The 23886-nt window shown below is 40.6% G+C and overlaps 1 protein-coding gene across 1 annotated transcript in view; it reads left to right on the forward strand.

Moving 5' to 3' along the window:
- LOC129556575 (ATP-binding cassette sub-family C member 4-like) overlaps positions 1-15138 on the forward strand; it is a 113941-nt gene extending 98803 nt beyond the window's left edge. Inside the window, exons 27-31 of the mRNA XM_088842843.1 lie at positions 609-698; positions 4251-4423; positions 5082-5187; positions 10529-10663; positions 13399-15138. Coding sequence (XP_088698969.1) covers positions 609-698; positions 4251-4423; positions 5082-5187; positions 10529-10663; positions 13399-13419 — 525 coding nt within the window. The 3' untranslated portion in view covers positions 13420-15138. The remainder of the gene's footprint in view (positions 1-608; positions 699-4250; positions 4424-5081; positions 5188-10528; positions 10664-13398) is intronic.
- Positions 15139-23886: the final 8748 nt, after the last annotated feature.

Genomic DNA, 23886 nt, shown 5'->3' on the forward strand with positions numbered 1-23886 from the left:
GTTATGTGTGCAGATGTTCCATTCACACCTGTGGAGAGAGTCCCTATCCCAAAGGCTGTTTTACTGATGGAGAAAATATCCTAGCTCATTCTTTAGCGCCAATGTGTGAAAGTTTAATGGGTTTGCTTTGAGGCACAAACCGCAACTAATTGTGCTATTGGTATTTCCCAGCATCACACCAGGGTTGACAATGAGTTTATCTAGTTTTCTTGATGTAAAGTTCCTCCAATAAGTATATCCTCATTTTGGGGGGAAGCAGTCTATGGGGTCACAAAGAGTCAGACATGACTGAAAGACTGAATAGCAAGACATTACCAGGAAGGCATTTTTGAAAAATCAAATCTTCCTTTCTCTTCTTCTTAAGGTGACACTTTTCAACATTTTCTTTTGTTGGTGTCCAATGGTCCAGAGATATTTTGGAGCATACTTTCTACAGTGGGGGGTTAATTTAGAGATGCTATTTTATAAACAAGCATTTGCAGCCTTATTATTAATGATTATAGTGAATTGTGAGGGGGATTTTTTTGGCACTTTAATTCTGTTCTGTATGCATACAAACAAGATGAAAAACATTACAGTAATAACATTTCCTGTTTTGGGATATTTAGGAACCAGTTTTATTCACTGGAACAATGAAGAAAAATCTGGATCCCTTTAATGAGCATAAAGAGGAGGATCTATGGAATGCCTTAGAAGAGGTAAGTTTTGTAATGAAATTAACTTGTTAGCATCAGTATATGATTATGTACATTTATAGTAGTGCAGAGTTTGGAAGATCCTCTGGAGAAGGGAAAGGCTACCCACTCCAGTATTCTGGCCTGGAGAATTCCATGGACTGTATAATCCATGGGATCACAAAGAGTTGGACTTGACTGAGGAACTTGCACTTTCACTTTTTACTTTCAGGTAATTAAGGAGAGTTTATTGGTTTAACTGACTTTGTTTATCTGCTAGGAGAACACTGATGATATGGGTACATGAGTAAATTAAAATAGTATATAATAGTGATGGAAAGCAACAAGATAATGCCATATGCTTTCATTTTAGCTTTTCCCCTAATACCCAAAGCAACTAGATACATTTTCTTGTCTTAAATAGAACACTAAACTAGAATTTATAATTATGTGTTCAAATTCTACTAAGTGACCAAGTGAATTATTTACCTTAATTACCTTGCAATGTTCATTTTACTCCTCTGGTCTTAAGGAATATCATCAACTAAGTGGAGGCAACTAAGTAGTTTTTCATTATTAACTGAAAGATAAATGAGATCATACTAATAAAATGCTATGAAGTTTCAGAAGAAAGTATCTATAAAGGTAAATTATGTAATTGGAATGTGATAGTTACTTATTGACAATCAGGTTCTTTTAATGCTGCAGCATGAATGTGGGTAAGAGACCCTGGAGGTTTGCTAAGTTTTTTTATGTATATGTTCATTTCTAGAGAATTGTCTGTTATTTGTATTATATGTCCTTTTGGCCCACTTCTGTGAATTTCCTCACCCTTGCATGCAAAGGATTTTGACTTGTTAGTTTGCAAACTTTGATACAATTTCATTTTGTGTATTGGCCCTAGTTTTGCAAATTGATGGCAGAAACTGTATTTAAACTTCTAAAATACAGACTTTCCAATTTTTCATAGGTCCTAGCTTAATCTTTTGCTTTTAAAAAGTAACCCTTAATAAATAAGTATTAAATATTTGATTGACCTCTTCATTTCAGAGAAGTGTGGCTTATTTCTTTTTAAAAAAAATTGTTTTTTACACAAATCCAAATGACCAGTTGTCCATGTTGTTTTGAATCGGTGCGTTTGTCATTTAGTGTCATTCTTCCAAGGATAGCTCTGAAATCTGTAATATAAAGATGAGCTTTGACTGTGAGCAGCAGATTTGGAGGCCTGATGATTTCCTGGCAGTAATTCTGATTTCTGAAGGATGTCAGCACGCGGTCTTTACACACCTACCCTGCTTTCCAATAACATGGGGATTTTATTTTCCTAAATTGGGCTGACTGCTTCAGCTTCTACTTGAGAAGTTGTGGACTCCTGATTTCATTTAAATTTGTGAGTCTTTCTACAGTGAAATTCTAGAAGAGAAGAAGTGAGGAGTATACTTAACAATCAAAGATAAAGATAGGATGATCCACTGATCTTGAAACCACAGGGTATATTTAATGGTGATAGCATAGTATCTTAAAAAAAAAAAAAAAAACTGGAAGAACTGGCAAATTATTTTTCTATTTGTTCCCCAGCTCAAGATCTGTCTTCACAGGTTCTCAGGTACTAAAATTACTCCTGAATTTTAGAACACATTGTTCCATGGACAGAGAGGAAATGTTAATTGGGAGACAAATCCTGTCGAAAGCTACCTTAGAACTTGGCCCAAACTTAATTCATCTGTACGAACCAAAATTTAGTAGCCTCACAATTCTGAAAATGATGAGGTGGTGGAAGTGGTAGACAACACTCAGTTCAGTTCAGTCGCTCAGTCGTGTCCGACTCTTTGCGACCCCATGAATCACAGCACGCCAGGCCTCCCTGTCCATCACCAACTCCTGGAGTTCACTCAAACTCATGTCCATCGAGTTGGTGATGCCATCCAGCCATCTCGTTCTCTGTCGTCCCCATCTCCTCCTGCCCCCAATCCCTCCCAGCATCAGAGTCTTTTCCAGTGAGTCAACTCGAGATCTACCTTTATTTAAACTACATTTGGAGCTTTCTGTGAAAAGAAATAAATACGAGTTCATTTCACAAAATGAAGCGTGTAGTTTCCATGTATTGCTTCTGCAATTGACCCTGTTGCTTTGTTGATATGTCTTAGAGCGAGAAATCATTCCATCATTTTCTCTAGGAATTGTTTCTTTATGACTTTTAAAAAGAAAAACTACCACATCTTTCACTGAAAAACATACAAATGTCATAAATAAATAATTTCTAGAGAAAGAGAATGATGGGATGATTTCTCACTCTAAGAGTTGTCACTAAAGCAGTGAGATCAATTTTCAAGTGAACTAAAAACCCAATCATTGGTTTATAAATGATTCTAAATGGAACTTGTGAACCCAAACTCATAGAGTTGACCTGCAAGTGAGTGGGAGGGCACCAATATGTTTTCTTCTTTAAGAACATCCATTAAAAAAAAAAAAACTTTTTAAATAAGTTTTAAATTCTCTTAACCTATGTCCTTCACTCTTGGCAAATATGGACATTCAGAAAGAAGACCGTCTTAAGAATGGAGCCCAACTCATCTTGGTTATTTTTCAGAATATGCCAAAAATACATTTTTCATATGCTGAATTATAGCCAGCTGACAGTCAACTGAAGAAGGCTTATCAGAAATTAGTGCCAACTGGGGCACCTAAAAAACAAGGGCAGCTCTACAGATATAACATGAGTAGTGACTTTATCACATGAGTGAGCACTTTATCGCTCAAAGGCTAAAAGAGTACAGTAGGTAATGCTCTTTAAATGAATCACTGATGTGTTGCTTCTGTTAGAAGAGCAAAACAGCATAGATACTAGGATATATGCAATTAAGAATATGGTCTGTTATGTCCATACTGGGAGCATGCACTTAAATGTTCAACATTGATAGTGTCTCTGTTAGGATGCAAGTATGTCTCATCACACAGGAAACCAAGATACAAAAATCTGGGTGTCAACAGCCTGTACATCAGGAACCATGTGGTTCAGTTCCTTGCAGTGGTGAAAGCTCACATGTCCATTACCCCGGGCCTTGTGTTTAGGTGAACAGGCTCTCCTTTTACTTCATTTACTGCTGTTCTGCTCTAGTAAAAGCCCCCCGTCTATTGATGGCATTTCACTGGCTCATTCCAGTCCACACCAGCCTTTCTTTTTGAGAAGTAAGAAGGTTCCACAACATGTAGAGGACACTGAAATCTTTCTGTCCTGACTAGACTCTAGCATCTTTCTCAGTGAATGCTAATTGGTAATAGCTCTCTCCATTACCTGGCTGTACAAGCACATAACGTCTAAGTGAAAGTGGAAGCTGCTCAGTCTTGTCTGACTGTTTGTGACCCCATTGACTATACAGTCCATGGAATTCTCCAGGTCAGAATACTGGAGTGGGTAGCCTTTCCCTTCTCCAGGAGATCTTCCCAACCAGGGATCATACCCAGGTCTCCTGCATTGCAGGTGGGTTCTTTACCAGCTGAGCCACAAGGGAAGCCCAGGAGGCTTGTCTATTCAGTAGCAGTTTGTTTAGGAAAATGTTCTTTCTGTATTCACAGGCACAACTTAAAGAAACCATCCAAGGTCTTCCTGGTAAAATAGATACTGAATTAGCAGAATCAGGATCAAACTTGAGTGTTGGACAGAGACAACTGTTGTGCCTTGCCAGGGCTATTCTCAGGAAAAATAAGATACTGATTATGGATGAAGCCACATCAAACGTGGATCCAAGGTAATGAGCTGAGATCTATAAAACCTGATATCCAAGATTTAAATGTGGTAAATGGAAAACTTTTAGTGATGCTAAGAAAAATTTCTAAGAGCTCTCATTGCCTTAAAGGTATTTCTTGTTAATATTAATTCCAGAAAAGAAAAGAAAAAACCAAGACATGTTATATGGTGTTAATGTTGTTATGAGGCATCCTGAGAGAGCTACATTCCTAAACCCAGCTCCTGATACTTTAAAGCAATTTTGAGGGAAGACTATTTTCTATTCCCTGGTAGCTCAGATGGTAAAGCGTCTGCCTACAATGTGGGAGACCCGGGTTCGATCCCTGAGTCGGAAAGATCCCCTGGAGAAGGAAATGGCAACCCACTCCAGTACTCTTGCCTAGAAAATCCCATGGACTCTTTCCCACCATGGAAAATCCTTGATGGGCTACAGTCCATGGGGTCGCAAAGAGTCGTACACGACTGAGCAACTTCACTTTTTTTGCACTTTTTATGAAAAATAGTACATTTCTAAGAGCTTTTATACTTATGCTTTTAGGGACAAGGTTATGCCTTAAAGTGTCCATTTTGAAAACAGTATAAAATTCCGTATGCTATTTTAAAGTCTTAAGTCAACTTTTCCAGTCGATACTGAACGAAATTAACTTCTTTAATTCTAGAACTGATGAGTTAATACGAAAAATAATCCATGGGACATTTGTTCAATGCACAGTGCTAACCATCACTAACAGACTGAGCAGCGTTGTTGACAGTGACAGGATAATGGTAAGACCCCTCACCTGCAGCGTCTCAGTTGTTTCCATTTATGCGCAGTGTTTCAACTTATCCTTCCTTGTAAAATTTGATAGGAACCTCCGGTAATTTAATTTTCTCTGTTTCTCCTCTCATTCCTGACAATAACTCAAGTACTTAACAATACTTTCAGCATGTGCTATTAAATAATATATCCAGTAATTTCACATTTTTATATTAACACATTATTGACCAGGGGACTTTTGCAAAAACTAACACTGTAGCTGGTGATTTGTTACGTAAGTGAATCTTGAAACATCTCTGGTCAGTAACATTCAGGTAACAAAAGAGGTATCAATGCATCTCTGGTCAATAATGAGTTAAAATTTTATTAAATTGTCATTTTTTAAAAAGCTGTCCAACCCTGACAATATGCCAAATCCAAGTTATGGATTCATATTTCAGAGAGGTAGATTCTCATTTTGGCTGAGTCACAACTGCTTTGGCATTTTTGTATTCCCTTAATCAAAAATTAGCCTTTCATTTAGACTGCCAGGAAATTGTTGGCTGAGGTTGCAGGATTTCACAGCTGTTGCTGTTAAAGGTGAGTCCATGAGAAGAAAGGGCCTCATGAGAAAAACAAAGTGTTTCAACAGAAAGGACTTAATATGGGAAATTTGCTACATAGAAATCAGAGGGCTAGAAAAATGAAACACTGTTGTAATAATTTTAGGAAGCAGCTATCATGTCCTAGGAGAGATCTCCAGACCTAAGAACTCAGAGGAGAAGCTCTAGAGAGTCAGTGCTCAGACCTCCAAGAAGTCCCTGCCCAGTTGCTGGTCATATTTGTGAGGGAGATGGATGGGGCTGGTTCTCCATGTGCTAATAAAAGTTGGGAGCTGGAGTCACATCTCACTGCTGAGGCGATGGTGCAGGAGGAGCAGAAACCAGGTAGACCAATGGCTCCGACTCCCACTTTCAATCTCCCTCGAGTGCTAGCTACTGGCAGCACCTAACAAAGGGCCAGCAGGCCAAGGGTACTCTGAAACGTGATTTGCAGAAACCCAGCCACTGCATCACAGATGAAAGTAGAAAAAGAAAAGTGGGTGGGGACTGAGTTTTGCAGATAAACAACCGGCAGGTCTCTTAGACAGTAGATCTGGACTCTGCAGGTTTGATTGGTTCTTTCCTCCTTAGTAATTTAATAATCTAGTAATTTCCTTCCTTCGCTTTATTTCCTTCCTTCCTCCTTCTATTCCTCTTCTCTCTCATTTTCATCTTCTGTCTTTCTTTCCCTGCTGGTTTATAAATGTTAGGATGTGGATTTATAAAATAAGAAAATCATCCCTCAAAGGAAAATTCAGTTGTGTGAATTGTCTGTAGATATTAACCCCTTGCCTTTTCATTATCCCCTTGTCGATGGCATCATTTGTAAATATTTTTTCCCAGTCTGTAGGTTGCCTTTTCATTTTGTTGGCGATGTCTTTTGCTGTGCAAAAGTTTCTAAGTTTGATTAGGTCCCATTTATTTTTGCTTTTATTTCTTTTGCCTTGAGAGACTGACCTAAGAAAACATTGCTACAATTTATGTCTGAGAATGTCTTGCATATTTCTGTTCTAGGAGTTATATAATGTCATGTCTTACATTAGGTCTTTTTTTTACTTTTTATTTTTACTTTACGTTATTGTATTGGTTTTGCCATACATTGACATGAATCTGCCCCAGGTCCATTTTGAGTTTATTTTTGTATATGATGTGTGGGAATATTCTAATTTCATTGATTCTCATGTAGCTGTCCAGCTTTTCCAGCACCACTTGCTGAAGAGACTGTCTTCTCCATTTTATATATATGTATAATTTAATTGCTTTACAATATTGGTTTCATTTCTGCCATACATCAACATGAATTGGCCATAGGTGAAGATATGTCCCTTCTCTCTTGAATCTCCCTGCCACACCCCCGCCCTTGTCTACCCTTTCTTAGATTAATTGACCACAGGTGATAGAGACCTGTGTTTTAAAACTGCATTTTCTCTTCTTCTTCAACATCAAGAAGAGTAGTTATGTTTTATTGTGCTATGTTTAAGTAAAACTACACAATTTGGGTCATCTAAAATGACACGGCATATTATGTGGATGAGACAGATTCAATTATTTTTGAACTCTTTTGAGAAAGCTATCCTTAGCAATGATTCACAGGAGTAAACAAAAAATTAACTGGAAAATGGCCTTTATGAGACAATGTTTCCAATTAGATGCCATGGGATGGATTAACTGTGATACCCAGATATGGAAAAAACAACCTGCTTCCTGTTTAGAGTTTCAGTGTATTCTCTTAAGATACAGTTACTCTAAATATGACCTAAATGAAGAACTAAGTACCACCTAACATCAGAACTATTTTTATAGCTATGTCATTTAAGTCAGTGGTTTCAGACTCTCTTTTCTACTGTAAAACCATTACACAAAGTCACCAATAAGTAGAAAGGCAGAGTTAAGAGCCCCTTCCTCTCCCTTTTAATTTTCGGCTAGGGGAATATCAGTGTGCACAAAAGTGCCAAATGACAGGCCCCTGAAGAAAGAAAGAAAAAGAAGCAAAGAAAGACAATTTGTGAAAACAGAGTCAAATCCTCTGCAGTTCAGATTGGACTACCCACCCGGGTAATGTGTGGGCTGTGAGCATTAGAATTTGAAGCTCAATTTCTTACTTGCTTCTTTCAGTTCAGTTCAGTTCAGCCGCTCAGTCGTGTCCGACTCTTTGCGACCCCATGCACACCAGGCCTCCCTGTCCATCACCAACTCCCAGAGTTCACGCAAACTCATGTCCACAGAGTCGGTGATGCCATCCAGCCCACCTCATTCTCTGTCGTCCCCGTCTCCTCCTGCCCCCAATCCCTCCCAGCATCAGAGTCTTTTCCAGTGAGTCAACTCGTCGTATGAGGTGGCCAAAGTATTGGAGTTTCAGCTTTAGCATCAGTCCTTCCAATGAACACCCAGGATTGATCTCCTTTAGAATGGACTGGTTGGACCTCCTTGCAGTCCAAGGGACTCTCAAGAGTCTTCTCCAGCACCATAGTTCAAAAGCATCAATTCTTCGGCGATCAGCTTTCTTCATAGTCCAACTCTCAAAATTGGATTTCTAGAGATTTCTTCTGTACAGAGCAATTCTGCTAATGCTACTATGTAGCAGCTCCTTTAGCCAGTCTTTCACTCTGAGAGAAATAAGCTACAAAGTTAAGCTGAAGATGCATCTTCACCTCTCAGACCAGGGATTCTGCCCCTCTTCAGTTCAGTTCAGTTCAGTTCAGTCGCTCAGTTGTGTCCGACTCTCCGCGACCCCATGAATCACAGCACGCCAGGCCTCCCTGTCCATCACCAACTCCCAGAGTTCACTCAAACTCATGTCCACAGAGTCGGTGATGCCATCCAGCCATCTCATTCTCCGTCGTCCCCTTCTCCTCCCGCCCCCAACCTTTCCCAGCATCAGAGTCTTTTCCAGTGAGTCAACTCGTCGCATGAGGTTCAGTTCAGTTCAGTTCAGTCGCTCAGTCGTGTCCGACTCTCCGCGACCCCATGAATCACAGCACACCAGGCCTCCCTGTCCATCACCGACTCCCGGAGTACACTCAAACTCATGTCCACAGAGTCGGTGATGCCATCCAGCCATCTCATTCTCCGTCGTCCCCTTCTCCTCCCGCCCCCAACCTTTCCCAGCATCAGAGTCTTTTCCAATGAGTCAACTCGTCGCATGAGGTGGCCAAAGTATTGGAGTTTCAGCTTTAGCATCAGTCCCTCCAATGAACATCCAGGATTGATCTCCTTTAGAATGGACTGGTTGGATCTCCTTGCAATATAAGGGACTCTCAAGAGTCTTCTCCAACACCACAGTTCAAAAGCATCGATTCTTCGGCGATCAGCTTTCTTCACAGTCCAACTCTCACATCCATACATGACCACGGGAAAAACCATTGCCTTGACTAGACGGACCTTGGTCGGCAAAGTAATGTCTCTGCTTTTTAATATACTATCAAGGTTGGTCATAACTTTCCTTCCAAGGAGCAAGCGTCTTTTAATTTCATGGCTGCAATCAGCATCTGCAGTGATTTTGGAGCCCAAGGTTAGCAGCTAACAATCCAGGTTCCTGTCAACTATCAGCTAAAAAGAAAACACGACCATGACATTGAGAGATACGTTTTATGCAGCGAACAGCCTGACTTCAAGCCCTGGACACAGCATCTTAGATAATGCTGAGAAGTAGTTCTGAAGAGTCAAGAGGGGAAGCCAGGATACATACGAGTTTTTGCAACAAAAGACCAGGTAGTCAGAACAATAAAAGGTTGCTTTTCAAGAAAACCAGATGTCTTAAGTTAATGAATTTAGGGCTTTCCTATTTATGGGAAGATACAAAGTCTGGGCTCACTGAAATGCTTCATTTGTTATGCATCTTAGCTATCTGGGGCCAGGATCTTATCTTTTTCTCCTCCTGAGTGTCCTCAGGGTTTGCTGCTGGGAGTGGCTGCAGCATTCTATTTCCATCCTGAGTTCCCTCAGGGCTTAGTGTCAGGGCAGCTGCAATGTGGTGGCTTGATGGTTGCAACATACTCTGTTTAGTGAGTAAGTGAAGTTGCTCAGTTGTGTCCCACTCTTTGCGACCCCATGGACTGTAGCCTACCAGGCTCCTCTGTCCATGGGATTTTCCAGGCAATAGTACTAGAGTGGATTTCTATTTCCTTCTCCAGAGGATCTTCCCGACCCAGGGATCGAACCCGGGTCTCCCGCATTGTAGACAGATGCTTTACCATCTGAGCCACCAGGGAAGTCCTCTGTTTAGTGATACTACAGGCAGTTGTTTAGTTCACAACCCTAATGAAATTCTGGAGACATTTACTTTTTTCCCAAATATTGTTCAGATTCTATCAGACCAACTTGACAATTAATTTGCTGTCAGGTCACTGCCATCTGGTTTGTCTGACATTAACCTGCTTTTTAGATAAATTGAGTTTGATTTTCTTGAACCAGGAAATTTCCCAATTCTGTGTATTGTATAAATAGCCTTCAAAGCTCAGAGTTTGAGCTAAAAGACTAATGATAACCTCCCCAAATGCCCTTGGCAGAATTTAAAATATTTCACACTGCTGAAAGCTTTCATTTTTTTCTTTCTTTCCTATAATGTTATAATAAAAGGTCAGGTTAGGCCTTTGTCTGCCTAGTAGAACACGGCAATAAACCATTAAAACACCAGCCAGGTCTACCACCCAAATAGATTTTCTCTATTCTTCTCCTCCTGTCCCTTTGCAAAATATTGTCTGAGTTATAATACTTTATTGCAAAACACTGTATACTATGGGTTTTATTTTTTTCTGCTGATTAACAGGTCTTGGATTCAGGGAAACTGGAAGAATATGATAAGCCACATGTTTTGCTACACAATAAAAACAGTCTATTTTACAAGATGGCACAACAACTGGGCAAGGCCGAGGCTGTTGCTCTTACTGAAAAAGCAAAACAGGTGAGCCTGCTGCAGAGAGCTGTAATTAACGTTCGTTTCCAGGGTTCACTCTTAACACTAGGGGTCTGGTAGCAAGCACTCTGTGCCCTTTTCAATTAGAAGCTTCCAGAAACTAAGCTTCATGACTGGGTCTTAATAACATGTGGCAGGTGGAAGGCAGATCTGCTGAGAATCTGCAGCAGTGTTGGGGTGGGGTCACGATGTGTGCACGCTCATGTTCAGAAGTGAGAGATGGCAGATTGGACTTCCCAAGTGCTTGGACTCAGGGTTCAGATTCTCATGGAGCACAGAACATTCTCATTTTGCAGAACCTTTACATTTCATTCTGATTGGTGCTCAGCACATTTGTAACACAAGTGCTATCAAGGGACATCCAGCAAATTTGAGAGTTTAAGGAAAACTTTTTGGAATATTTTGGGTCTAAGAAGATCTACCAGGGAAAAGTGTAGGTCTTTTCTGTTTTCTAATCTGTAAAGAAAATACCTACCTGATACTGTCACTTTCTCCCTGATTCTCTGTTGTTTAGACTTAGGTCCAGTTACCCCCTCCCCCGCCCCCGCCCTATGCTTCCTCTTCCTTCTAGAAGATGAAATTGCCATCAGGACAAATTAAGAACTCACATTACCTAACTCCATAGTCAGAATGGTGCTTGAAGGTTTACAAAGCGGTCTCCGAGATGACATGTGTTAAGTACTAAGCAGTGAGTGTGAGAAGGGTTCTCAATGGATAACATTCAGGTCACGTGGCATCTTCCTAACAATGGTCAGGTCCTACAACTGTGGTAACTGAGGTTTGGTAAAGGGACTTAGCCAATGTCATGTAGCTTCCTGTAATTCTTTCTGGAACAAGGTGGGAGAGGGGTTGACGGAGGGAGGGAAGGTCTGGTGTTCTTGACCCTTGAGATGCATGGCTTAGGGTGGAAAGAAGCTTCCCATTGAAACTTTATCTCTGGACATTAAATCATGGGTCATATTCCCTTCCTTATAGTTTTCTGCATTTTCCAGATTTTCATTTGTATGTAGAATAAAATTACTTGTGTAATATTTAAAACATCACTTAAAGAAAACATGTCCCAGTATGTAAGTACTTTTTTATGAAAAGTTTATCCAAAATATAGCCTAAGTTCCATCTGTCCCTGTTTCATCTCATCCTTCCTCCTCAGAAATGAAGAAATGAAAAGCTGTACCTTCCACTGTTCAAAGGGTAGGAAGTTGCACAGGGTCACAGAACTGGGTGAATAGTTGACAGAGTCATTCAAATTTAGGTTCAGGGATGACAGTCTGTATTCTGAACTTTTCAAAGTACTTATATTGTATGCAGATATAGAGTAGCTGCACTTGGAGCCCTATATGTTTTTATGCCTGAAGATCAGAGTGCTTTCAGCCACTCTAGTGTGTCTCCCAGTCAAACCTTACTTCCGAACATTTGTTAGTCATTTGTGATTCCCTGTATAACCTAGTCGCAGAACAGCCAGGAATCTCCCAAACCCTTTTGGTCTTTTGAGCTTAGGTATTTCACCTCAAAGAAAAGTGTCCCCACGTATGTGTCAAAGTCTTCATTTAAAAACCGTTATCACTGTGTATTATCAAGACATTGAGTAATGGAAAATTGATCACAGAATTTTAGATAGGTCCAGATAAGATAATAGGATTCAACAACCTTATTTTACAGGTGAGGTAACTAAGGCCCCTTAGAAGGAAGATGGCCCTATGTACTAATATATAAGTGGTGTTAAACTAATCTGCAGCAGATACAGAATTAGAAATCTTCTCTTTCAATGAATGTTTTAAATCAAGTGTAACATACATGCAGAAGTAAACACAGCTCACAGAACTATAAATCTTGTATTCCTGGTCTGGTAATCCTGCACCTACTCTAACAATATTAATGGTAAGTTACATTTGTGTAGTTCTTTATAATTTATTTTACATTGTTTTCACATGTATGATTTCACTTAATCTCATGATGGTCCATTTTTACCCATGTCATAGATGAGAAGACTGGGTCCAGGGCTCACCCAAGGTCACAGGCCTGGCCCAGGGATCACAGAGGGGCAGTTACTGGGGGAGGCTGAGGGCTGCCCTAGATACTGCGTTCTGTGTCGAGTCTGAGAACGCTGCTCCTTCTGTCACATGGTAGCCAAGGCGGCACCATCACCCAGGTTCACAGGGTGGCAGAACATCACTGTTCGATTTCAGTCCTGCCACTGGCTCAGGTCACCCCTATGGAAAGACACAACGAAATACACATCCTTCTTCCCATCCCAGTTGACTATCTTCTTGACATTATTTCTGCATGTGCTCAGTCCTCGTAAGAGAACAAGCTGTCAGACTGACAACTTTTTAAAATTTTGTTTCCTTAATTTTGGCTGCATTGGGTCTTTGCTGCTGTGCGCAGGCATTTTCTAGTCGTGGCAAGTGTGGACCGTGGGCTTCTTCACGGTGCTCGGGGTTTTCACTGCGGTGGCCTCTCTTGTTGCACAGCACAGCTTCCAGGGTGCTCGGGCTTCCGTGGTTGTACTGCATGCGACACACAGCCTCCGTCGTTGCAGTGCATGAGCCCAGCTGTTTCACGGCAGGCAGGATCTTCCTGGACCAGGGATCGAACCTGTGTCCCTTTGCTTTGGCAGGTGAATTCTTACCACTATACCACTGGGGAAGCCTAGAAATACACTGCCTTAGAGAGGAGGACTTTAAAACTTCTAAATATGTTGTTTTTGTCTTTTTTCTCCTCAGGCACACTTCAAAAGAAAATAGCCAGATAGCACTCACAGTGACCAGGTGATTATGAAGGCTTCCAATGGACAGTCCTCAGACTTAATTTCAGAGTCAGCATAGCAGTTCTACCATAAGGTCATGTCTATTCTGAAGGCATTTATCCAATAGTTTTTGTACTGCATGAACTGTATAATATTTTCCTTATATCAGCAACAAATATTTACAGATACAAAATCAATTTGATTCCAATCTCTTGCTAGAGGATTTTTATTTGTATATGATACTATTTTTTTTTTTCTTATCCACATCAGAGATGTAGGCCACCAGTAAAAGCTGTCTACCAGGTTTTGTGCCTTGAGAGACTCTAGAGACAAAGCTCATTCTCTAAGATACAAATTGAAGTCATCACAGATGATTTTTGCTTCTCCCCAAATTATATACTGCTGTCCAATTATATTAGACAGGATTCTATTTATTTGAAGACTGTGTGAAGTTGCCTTTTTGTCTCACCACTTCTTTTAACAGAACTGGGTTCCATTATCTTACCCAAAGACCTCTGGTTAAAACAGTACAGAGAAAATGGGAAAAACAAAAATTGTAGATTAGTTTAAGTGACATTATATGAGAGCAGGGCATCCTTCCTCCAGAAAAAAAAAAAAAAACACAGAAGGACAACATTATATATTTTAAAAGAGAAGGGAGAGAAAATATACTTTTTGAAAATAGGAGCCCTTCTAGGTGATTTGGTAAATAAGAAAAGATGTATGATCAATTATCTTCTAGATTGAGGATTATTTTTTACATTTTTTATCATAAAATATATATAACAAAATTTGCCACATAAATTTTTAACGATGCAGAGGCACTAATCATATTCAGTATGCTGTGCAACCATCAATATCTGGTTAATTTCTGGTAATTATTTTAGGACTATTTACCTTGTTATTTCTGCAGAGTCAGTTTTGGTTAAGTTTCATTTCTCTAGGATTGAATCTGTTTCTGTGAATTTTAAGCTTGATTAGCATAAGGTTATTTGCAATATCTTATATGTTTAATTTCTACAGCATCTATAATTGTGGTTTAATGCTTTTTAATTTTATTTGAGTCTTTTATTTTTATAAATAGTCTTACATGACATGTTCCTATTTTCAAAGAATCAATTTTTTTTTGGCTTGATTGAATCTGTCTGGTATTTTTGTTTTCTAGTTCATATTATTCTTTCTTTCCTTCCACATGTGAGATTTTTTAATCTAATTTCTTAAATTGGAAACATTAATTTTTAACTTACTTCTTTTTATAATTACTAAGTCTGTTTCCCTCCCCCCCACCCCCTCCACCGCCAAGTGCCACTTTAGCTGCAGCCTACACGTTTTGGTACTTAGCACTGATCAATAACCATAGTATTATGTAGTTTCTGATTTCTAATTTGATTCATTAATTATATCTTTCATCCATGAGTTATTAATAAGTGTAAAGTTCTCTAAATTTAAATGCTAATGGATTTTTTCTGTTAGATTGAACCATGTGTATGTAACTGCTAACATTTAGCCTTTTTTTAACCTATAAAATGGTACTTTCATATGGTTCAACATGATAATTTTCTTTGATTATTAATATATAACTTTCATTTTGGTCAGACAACTTTAGATTGAGGGTTTTAAACCAAAGGTAACAACATTCACAAGTCCTTGTTTCCACCATTTTATTTGGCAATTTAAAAATGTTATGAACAGTAATGTTCAAATAAAAATCCTCCCCAAGTACTGGAATGTTTTTCGATACCTTGTGCAGGTTGGTTCTCTGGGATGCAGACTTGGATGCTGCTCAGTGTTGGGATGTGTATTAGGGGTGCCCCTGGCATCAACACTTGTGGAATGAAGAGGGAAGAAATGGGATAAGGATACAGAGGGAAAAAGTCAAACTGGAATACTGGCCAGGGAAACTTACCTGACCCTGTGGGGGCTCTGGAGTGAAGATGGCCCTTCAAGGTTATCCTGACATGTCCACTGGCCAGGGCTTTATACCTCTACCTGGACAGGACATTGCATAGCGGCTGCCTTCAGAAAAACTGGTGACTGAAGACTGCCCACTGGAAGCACTTCCAGCAGGTGGACAACAAGTCCTTGAAGGGAAGCGAGGACAGCACGTCTCCATGTCCCCCCACAGCATGTGTCAGCTCCAGAGGTAGGTGATGAGGGTGTGTTGTGGGGGGAAATTCTTGGTAACTTACATTTAAGTCAAAATGAAGAGGTAATTCTCCTCAATGCTCTCTGATCTAAAAAAGCCAAGGTCCATGTAGGGGAGATATCCACAGGGTCAGCTCAGTTGTAGCCACCTTAAGGTCAATCCTCATCCTAGGTAACCTGTATTTCTGTTATACTCTAGCCACCTCTCATTTATTAAACTGAACCACTTGGTTAGTGTCCTGTTTTCACCATCTTGTGATAATTTTTAAACAAGGGGCCCTGTTCTTTCCATTTTGCACAGGGTCCCATAATTTACATAGCCTGCCCTGACTGGAGTTTTCAGGTCTTAAAACCATGAGCTTCTAGAGACTTGGAACTGTACCCTATTCACTTTTTAATTACATCTTCCAGCACAGCAACAGCACAGTGTCTATCACATAGTAGGTGCACAATAAATGTTTGCTGAATGACTGTTGACGGAGAAGAAACCTTCCTTCTTAACTTTATAATTTTAAAATTCTAAGAGCTAGTCTGGGATAACACAAAGCCCTGGTTTTAGAGTCAGCCACACAGGTCTGAATGCCAGTTCTTTCTCTGCCAGTCGATAACCGTGTGGGTGCCCAGAAAATGTACTGTCAGAAGTGGGTCAGTTGAGAGGGAAAGGAAAGCAACTGGCACCATCCTTGACAAAATGGGTTCTGGTAAACGGCAAAGAATCTGCCTGCATTGCTGCAGACCGGGTTCAATCCCGGGGTTGGGAAGATGCCTTAGAGAAGGGCATGGCAACCCACTCCAGAATTCTTGCCTGGAGCATTCCATGGACAGAGGCACCTGGAGGGCTACAGTCCGTGGGGTTGCAGAGAGTGACATGTGACTGAGTGAGCAACACTCACTTTTTCACCCTATAGCCATGTAGCCTTAGTTACATGCTCGGGTAAGTATCTTAACTTCTGAATCTCAGCGTCTTCATCTGGAAAATGAATATAGTTCCTGCCTTTGAACCGTTGCTTTGGTTGGGATGGTGGATGACAAAGTATCTAAGGAAAGAAAGGATGGATCGTTGACCTTGGTGATTAATCCCCAGGAGAGGAGAGCAGGATGGGTGTGGATGAAGGAGGCTTGTAGACTGTAGGAGGTGTATCTGAGGAGGTCCTCATCTGTTGGCCTGACCCAAGCTGATGATTAAAAATGGCACAAGCACAGAGGCAGGAGGACAGCTCTGGAGTCAGCCTTCCAGGGACAAATACTGGCTCCACTGGGCACTGACTGGGTTTGGATACAAGTTCTGCGACCTGTTAATCATGGGCTCTCAAGGTTGGGAAGCCCACTGTGTCTCAATTTCTTTTAAAAGTAGAAGTAAGGATAGTCTGTTTCTCAGAAAGGGAAAGTGTTAGTCGCTCAGTCGTGTTTGACTCTTTGTGACACCATGGACTGTAACCTGCCAGGTTCCTCTGTCCATGGGATTCTCCAGGCAAGAGTACTGGAGTGGGCAGCCATTCCCTTCTCCAAGGGGGTTGAACCTGAGTCTCCTGCATTGCAGGTAGATTCTGTTGCAAAGATTAAATAAGACAGTTAACAGTCACAATATAGTCTATGGGCTAGTGCCAGTCCATAAGCTGTTTGTAACTATGTTAAAAATAAGTACAGGGATTTAAAGAAAGTTAGCTATTTAAATGACATCCACACTCAGGATGGGTGGGATCCTGAACAGGCCAGAGACCAGTGAGTATCACCCTTGCAGGGGAGGCACACATTCTTGAGCTGCTCATTAGCCGTGAGCAGCCGTGGGCAGCACAGTGGAATTACTGGTTAGTTTGCAATGGGCTGAAAATTTAAATGAAACTGATTCTTAACCCCAGACAGTTGGGAAGCACTGCTTAGAACAATACTGAATATGTGATTAGCTCTCAACACATCCCGTTTATTATTATAATATTAATCTTTAAAAGTAAACCATACAGGCTTTCCACTATACATTAGAAATATTTTAATAGCATAAAAAGTAAATTCCTGCTCAAGAGATTTTTTTTCCCCTTAAGTCTAACAACAGTACTGTGCATATGCTTACATCTATTCTATTCTCAAATCAACAGCATGGTCTTTATATTGAAGAAGGTACCTGGAAACACATCAGGTCACTTTAGAAGCTCTTCAGAAAACAAGGTTTTCTGTAAAAGCTGCTGATTTTCCTTTAAAAACTGAAGGACTAGGGATTGATGAGCTTTTTATTTTTAAATCTAATGTTCTAAGGAAATTTACCTCATTTTTTTCAAACATTATAACAGCAGTGTATGCTTTGAAAACCTGAGAGAAATGTATGCTTATTTGACTTTGAATGAAAAAAAAAAACATTAATAGAAGGAATACCATATCCCAAGCCCTATGAAACCTCCATCTAATTTGCCCTGGGAGTCAGATTGGGGTTATATGTTTTTTCAAGAACCAAGATCAAGGTTTAGATACACTAATAATATTTTATAGTAAGCTTACCTTGGATGGCTTTGATGAAATTCATTCTTCTCAATCAGTAACCATGCTCATAAAACTAGCCAATTCACAATTATCCATTCCAATAAATGGAAGCTTTGGGTACTCCAAACCAGTGTTTGGTCCAAAAGCGAATCATACTTAATTTTACATGAAAAACAGTTTAAAAATTAAAGTTTGCAGACTATGTAGACAGAAATTATACCACATTTGAAATGGTATAGGGAACAGTCAGCAAAGGACAGGGTTTTAAAACTTCATATAACACAAATTTTTTAAATCTATGAGTTTATACTGATTCTAATTAAATATAGAATAGGAAGGGCAAGCTGCTTCCTGCAGTAGAATGCCAACTAACAAATGGAGAAAAATGGACAAAAAGCACACCATATGGCAGTCATAACTGTCACAAGTAAGTCACAAGATTCAAAATTGGCTGATAAATGAATATCAAGTAAGTATTGGAGATGGAATTTTGCATAGACTAAAAGTATCTTTCCAGATTAATTAGTTCATAAGGGAGGAATTGTATGTTTTAAGGGGAAAAATCTGGTAGGCAGAATCCTAACCAAGTGACCAGAATTAACTTGACCAGTAATGGACCGACCAACACCCTTGCCTCTTGATGTATGAGATAGTGACTATCATTTCTATTGTATTCTTTCCCTTGCTTCCAAAAGAAGAAAAAAAAAAACATAGCCTAAATCAAATTAACATACACATTTGAAGACATTGTACAAAAAAGCTGGCCTGTACTCTTTAAAAATGTCAATGACAAAGGTTAAGACAAGTTTTCGTTTTGTATCATTTACATAGCTCCCTGCAAGCTTCAGGGCTCTGGTCTAGTTTGGGGTGAAAACCCAGAAATATGCACAGCCTCTCCAGGGAGCATGTGGGGTAGAGGTGCTTTCTGCTAACACACTTTTCACAGAGGCAGCCTGCAGCCTTAGGTGGCTTCTTTTAAAGGCTGTAATAATAATACCAAATGCAGACTCACCTGTGAGCCATTCATTCCACGGTTGTTCGAGGGAGGGGCCCCTGTGGGATCCCCTGTGTTTTGAGCAGAGGTTCTGCCAATAATGGAGCTGTGGTGAGGAGTGGGTGCCTGGGGCCTCCAGGGGCAGTGGGAACACAAACTTTTCTCCAGAAGACTTATCTTTTCCTGTAATTTACAGATATTTCTACCTGGAGTTCTGCCAGTCAGGTTTATTCTGGTAGGCCTTTTCTTAATATGAAAATAGACCACCTCTTTTTCCTTCATTTTCTGACTCTGCACAGGTGGGCTTTGTAAGAAAGTATGGCTGCTGCTTTGATGCTCCCTGTATCTGTAATAATGAAGCCAACACACAAGAACACAGGAGAAGGTTAATGATTCCAGAACTCCTTTCCTCCAAGTAGGAAACCATTTTCAGAAAGTTCATCTTGACAGTTGGAGATAATGCTGAGAAACAGGGATGTCTGATTTCACCTAACAGATTAACATCTCTGGTCACTTTAAAGTTCTACTGAAATTTGCAGATTTCTCTTACTATTTACAGTTTTTTCTTCCTTGTTGTTTTATAGCAAATACAATGAAAATAATAAGGGCATATTGTGTTCTCCAAGTCACAAGGATTATAACGGACAGTAGTTCCCTTGTAGCTCAGTCAGTAAAGAATCTGCCTGCAATGCAGGAGACCCGGGTTCGATTCCTGGGTCAGGAAGACCCCCTGGGGAAGGACATGGCAACCCACTCCAGTATTCTTGCCTGGAGAATCCCATGGACAGAGGAACTTGGCAGGCTACAGTCCACGGAGTTGCAAGAGTTGGACACAACTTAGCGACTTAACTACTACCACTACAGTTTTTTCTTCCTTGTTTTATAGCAAATACAGTGAAAATAATAAGTGCATATTGTGTTCTCCAAGTCACAAGGATTATAACAGACAATACTTACTGTTGTCAAGGATCCAGTAAACTAAGCTCTTTCAAACATGCTGCCCAACCCACTCTACCCTGGAAGATAGGCCTCCCAGGACTACTCACACCTGAGGAGTTGCCTGGTGCTATTGCCCTTGGGAGGATGGACTCATGCAACAGGCCCATACAGGCTGCTGAAGTGAGTTGGGGCCATTTGGGCAGGTCATTCTTGGATCCTGGGTACCCTGAGTATCTACATCAGTGCTTCTGGATCTTTAAGGTGCCAATAATCTCCCTGGGGGTCTTGTGAGGCTGCAGACTCTTGTTGTTATGCTATGGTCAGAGGACAGGCCTGGGAGCCTGCATTTTTCACCACCATCCAGAGGATGCTAATGCTGCTTGGCCATATTTGGCCAAGTGAGCACCTGGAGGAGAGGGCTCTGGACAGGTGTGTCTGCTTGGCTCGCAGAGGCTTCACCCCATGTATAGTAGGGGGCTAAAGGGCTAGACTGGGGTCCTCTAAAGTGTGAGGCTCAGGGCAGAGGCCTCTTGCCCTGCTCTAAGGGCGGTCTGGTCCCTCCTTTGCCTACATCCTGATGCATCTGCAGACCCTGGTCCTCCCCCAACAGCTCTGCCACTGCAGCCCTTTGATCTCCCACCCACTCTCCCCAAATCTGGTTTCTCTTGGCTCCTTTTTCTGTAGAGGTTCGTACTCCTCCCTGCCCCCAACCACCTCCCCTGCCACTTTTACTTCATGAAATAAATGTTTCATAAATACTGACAGTCAATGCTGATGAAATCATGATTTGTTCTGTTGGGAGGTAAACAGGCAGTAATGACAACCAGAGATACAGCATATCTGCTCTGCTCATCAACAGAACCCATTCTGCTCACCCATTACCTCAAATCAGGATTTCCAAACATAACATTCACTAGACTAGAGGAAACTGAATTTTTCTCCCATATTTCTATTTGCAGAAGGCGAAAATAGCTGATGGAATCAAACAGGCTGCTGAAACTAACCCTTGCATTTTGCATTACAAACGGGGAAACACTTCCTTACTATAAAGTATTCAGTGTTCCAGTATTTGCACTGGTTCGGGATTCTCTTCTTCTTCCCAAGGATGTTTCTCACTATTGATCTGAATTATTTGAACAGGTAGCTTTACACCTTCTATGCTCATGAGGCTTTTGTCTGCTTTGAGGCTGCACGGGCAGGCATTTAAGGCAGAAATATTTCTTTCCTGGTAAACCATTCATGCCTCTTCTGAAAACCAGCTGCAAACCACTCCAGAAGGGTCTTCCCGAAAGTGGATTCACATTCAGCAAAGCTGAGGCCCTGAGGACAGCGAGGCGGCAGGACCTTCCTCTTTTCTCGCACCGGCTAAAAGCAGCCCTGGGGCTGTGTCTTATGTCTGCACTCTTAGTTCCCTGATCACACACAAAAAAAAAGAATGAAGTGTGTGTGGGATAGGGAAGGCCAGTTTGCATACAGTTTAAACGGATCAGGTCCTGAAATAAACCCACACACTACTCATGGTCAGTTAATCTAGGACAAAGAATAGGCAAGAATATACAATGGGGAAAAGGCAGTCTCTTCAAACTGGATAGCTACATGTGAAAGAATAAAATGACAAATTATATCTAACACCATATGCAAAAATAAACTCAAAATGGATTAAAGATCTCAATGTAAGACCAGATACTATAAAACTCCTAGTGGAAAACATAGGCAGTACACTCTGGCATAAATCTCAGCAATATTTTTTGGATCTATCTCCTAGAGTAAAGGAAACAAATGCAAAAATAAACAAATGGGAACCTAATTAAAAGCTTTTGCTCAGCACAGAATACAAAATGAAAATGCAACCTAAATACTGGGAGAAAATATTTGCAAATGATGCAATGACCAACAAGGGATTAATTTCCAAAATATACAAACAGTTCATATAACTCATTATCACAAAACAAAAACAACCCAATCAAAAAATGCGTAGAAGACATAGACATTTCTCCAGAGAAGCCATACATTGGCCAACATGCACATGAAAAGATGCTCTATACTGCCATTCAGTTCAGCTCAGTTCAGTCGCTCAGTCGTGTCCGACCCTTAGCGACCCCATGAACCACAGCACGCCAGGCCTCCCTGTCCATCACCAACTCCCGGAGTTCACTCAAACTCATGTCCAGAGAGTCCGTGATGCCATCCAGCCATCTCATTCTCTGTTGTCCCCTTCTCCTCCTGCCCCCAATCCTTCCCAGCATCAGAGTCTTTTCCAGTGAGTCAGCTCTTCACATGAGGTGGCCAAAGTATTGGAGTTTCAGCTTTAGCATCAGTCCTTCCAATGAACACCCAGGATTGATCTCCTCTAGAATGGACTGGTTGGATCTCCTTGCAGTCCAAGGGACTCTCAAGAGTCTTCTCCAGAAGTAGAGGTCAAAACCACAAAGAGGTATAACCTCAGTTTGGTCAGAATGGCCATCATCATTAAAGCACAAATAACAAATGTTGGAGAGGGTGTGAAGCTACACTGTTGGTGGAAATGCAGTTTGGTACAGCCAGTATGGAAACCAGTATGGAGGTTTTTTTAAAAAATAGAGTTACCATGTGATACAGCTATACTACTCCTGGGCATTTATCCAGAAAAGACAGAAACTTTAATTCAAAAAGATACATGCACCCCAATGTTCATAGAAACACTATTTACAATAGCCAAGACATGAAAACAACCTAAATATCCATCAACAGATGAATGGATAAAGATGTGGTGCGTATATATACATATATATAAAGCGGATTACTCAGTCATATAAAACAAAAGAAAGAAATGGGACTTCCCTGGTGGTCCAGTAGTTAAGAATCCACCTACCAATGCAGGGGACACAGATTCAATTCCTGGTCAGGGAACTAAGACCCCACATGCCACGGAGCAACTAAGCCCAAATGCTTCAACTACGGAGCCCTCACACCACAACTAAGACCCGACACATCCAAAAATAAATAGTATATTTTAAAAAAAGAATGAGTCCCAGAGGGAGGATAAAGGGAGGAGGGAGGTGGGAGGGGGGTTCAGGAAGGGGAACTCATGTACACCTGGGGTGGATTCATGTCAATGTATGGCAAAACTAACCAATATAATATTGTAAAATAATTAGCCTCCAATAAAAAAAAAATAAAAAATAAAGAATGAGGGCTTCCCTGGTGGCTCAGTGGTGAAGAATCTGTCTGCCAATATAGGAGATACAGTTTTGATCTCTGATCTGGGAAGATCCCACATGCTGTGCAGCAACTAAGCCGGTTTATCGCAACTATGGAGCCCACTCTCTAGGGCCCACGAGCTACCACTGCTTACTAAAGGCCACGTGCCCTAGAGCATGTGCTCCACAAGAGACAGCACCACAGTAAGTCCAAGAACCGCAACTAGAGAGTAGCCCCGACTCACCACAACTAGAGAAAAACCCACACAGCAGCAAAGACCCTGCACAGCCAAAAATAAGTATATTAAAAAAGGAATGAAACAATGCTACTTGCAGCAAGATGGATGGAGCTAGGGATCATACTAAGTGAAGTAAGTCAGGAAGAGAAAGACAAATACCATATGATATCACTTATATGTGAAATCTAAAATATGATACAGGTGAGCTTATTTACAAAACAGAAACAGACTCACAGACATAGAATAGAAATTTATGGTCACTAAAGAAAGGAGAGAGAGCTATATTAGGAGTCTGGGATTAACAGATACACACTATTATAGATAAAAATTAGATAAACAGCAAGGGCCTACTGTGTATAGCACAGGGAACTGTACTCAAGATCCTGTAACAGCCTATAATGGAAAAGAATCTGAAAAAGTGTGTGTGTAAATAATTAAAGCACTTTGCTGTATACCTAAAACTAATACAATATTGTAAGTCAACCATATTTCAGTGT

The sequence above is a fragment of the Moschus berezovskii genome, chromosome 13 (assembly GCF_049115385.1).
Source record: "Moschus berezovskii isolate FMDL1 chromosome 13, NW_MosBer_1.0, whole genome shotgun sequence".
Lineage (NCBI taxonomy): Eukaryota > Metazoa > Chordata > Mammalia > Artiodactyla > Moschidae > Moschus > Moschus berezovskii.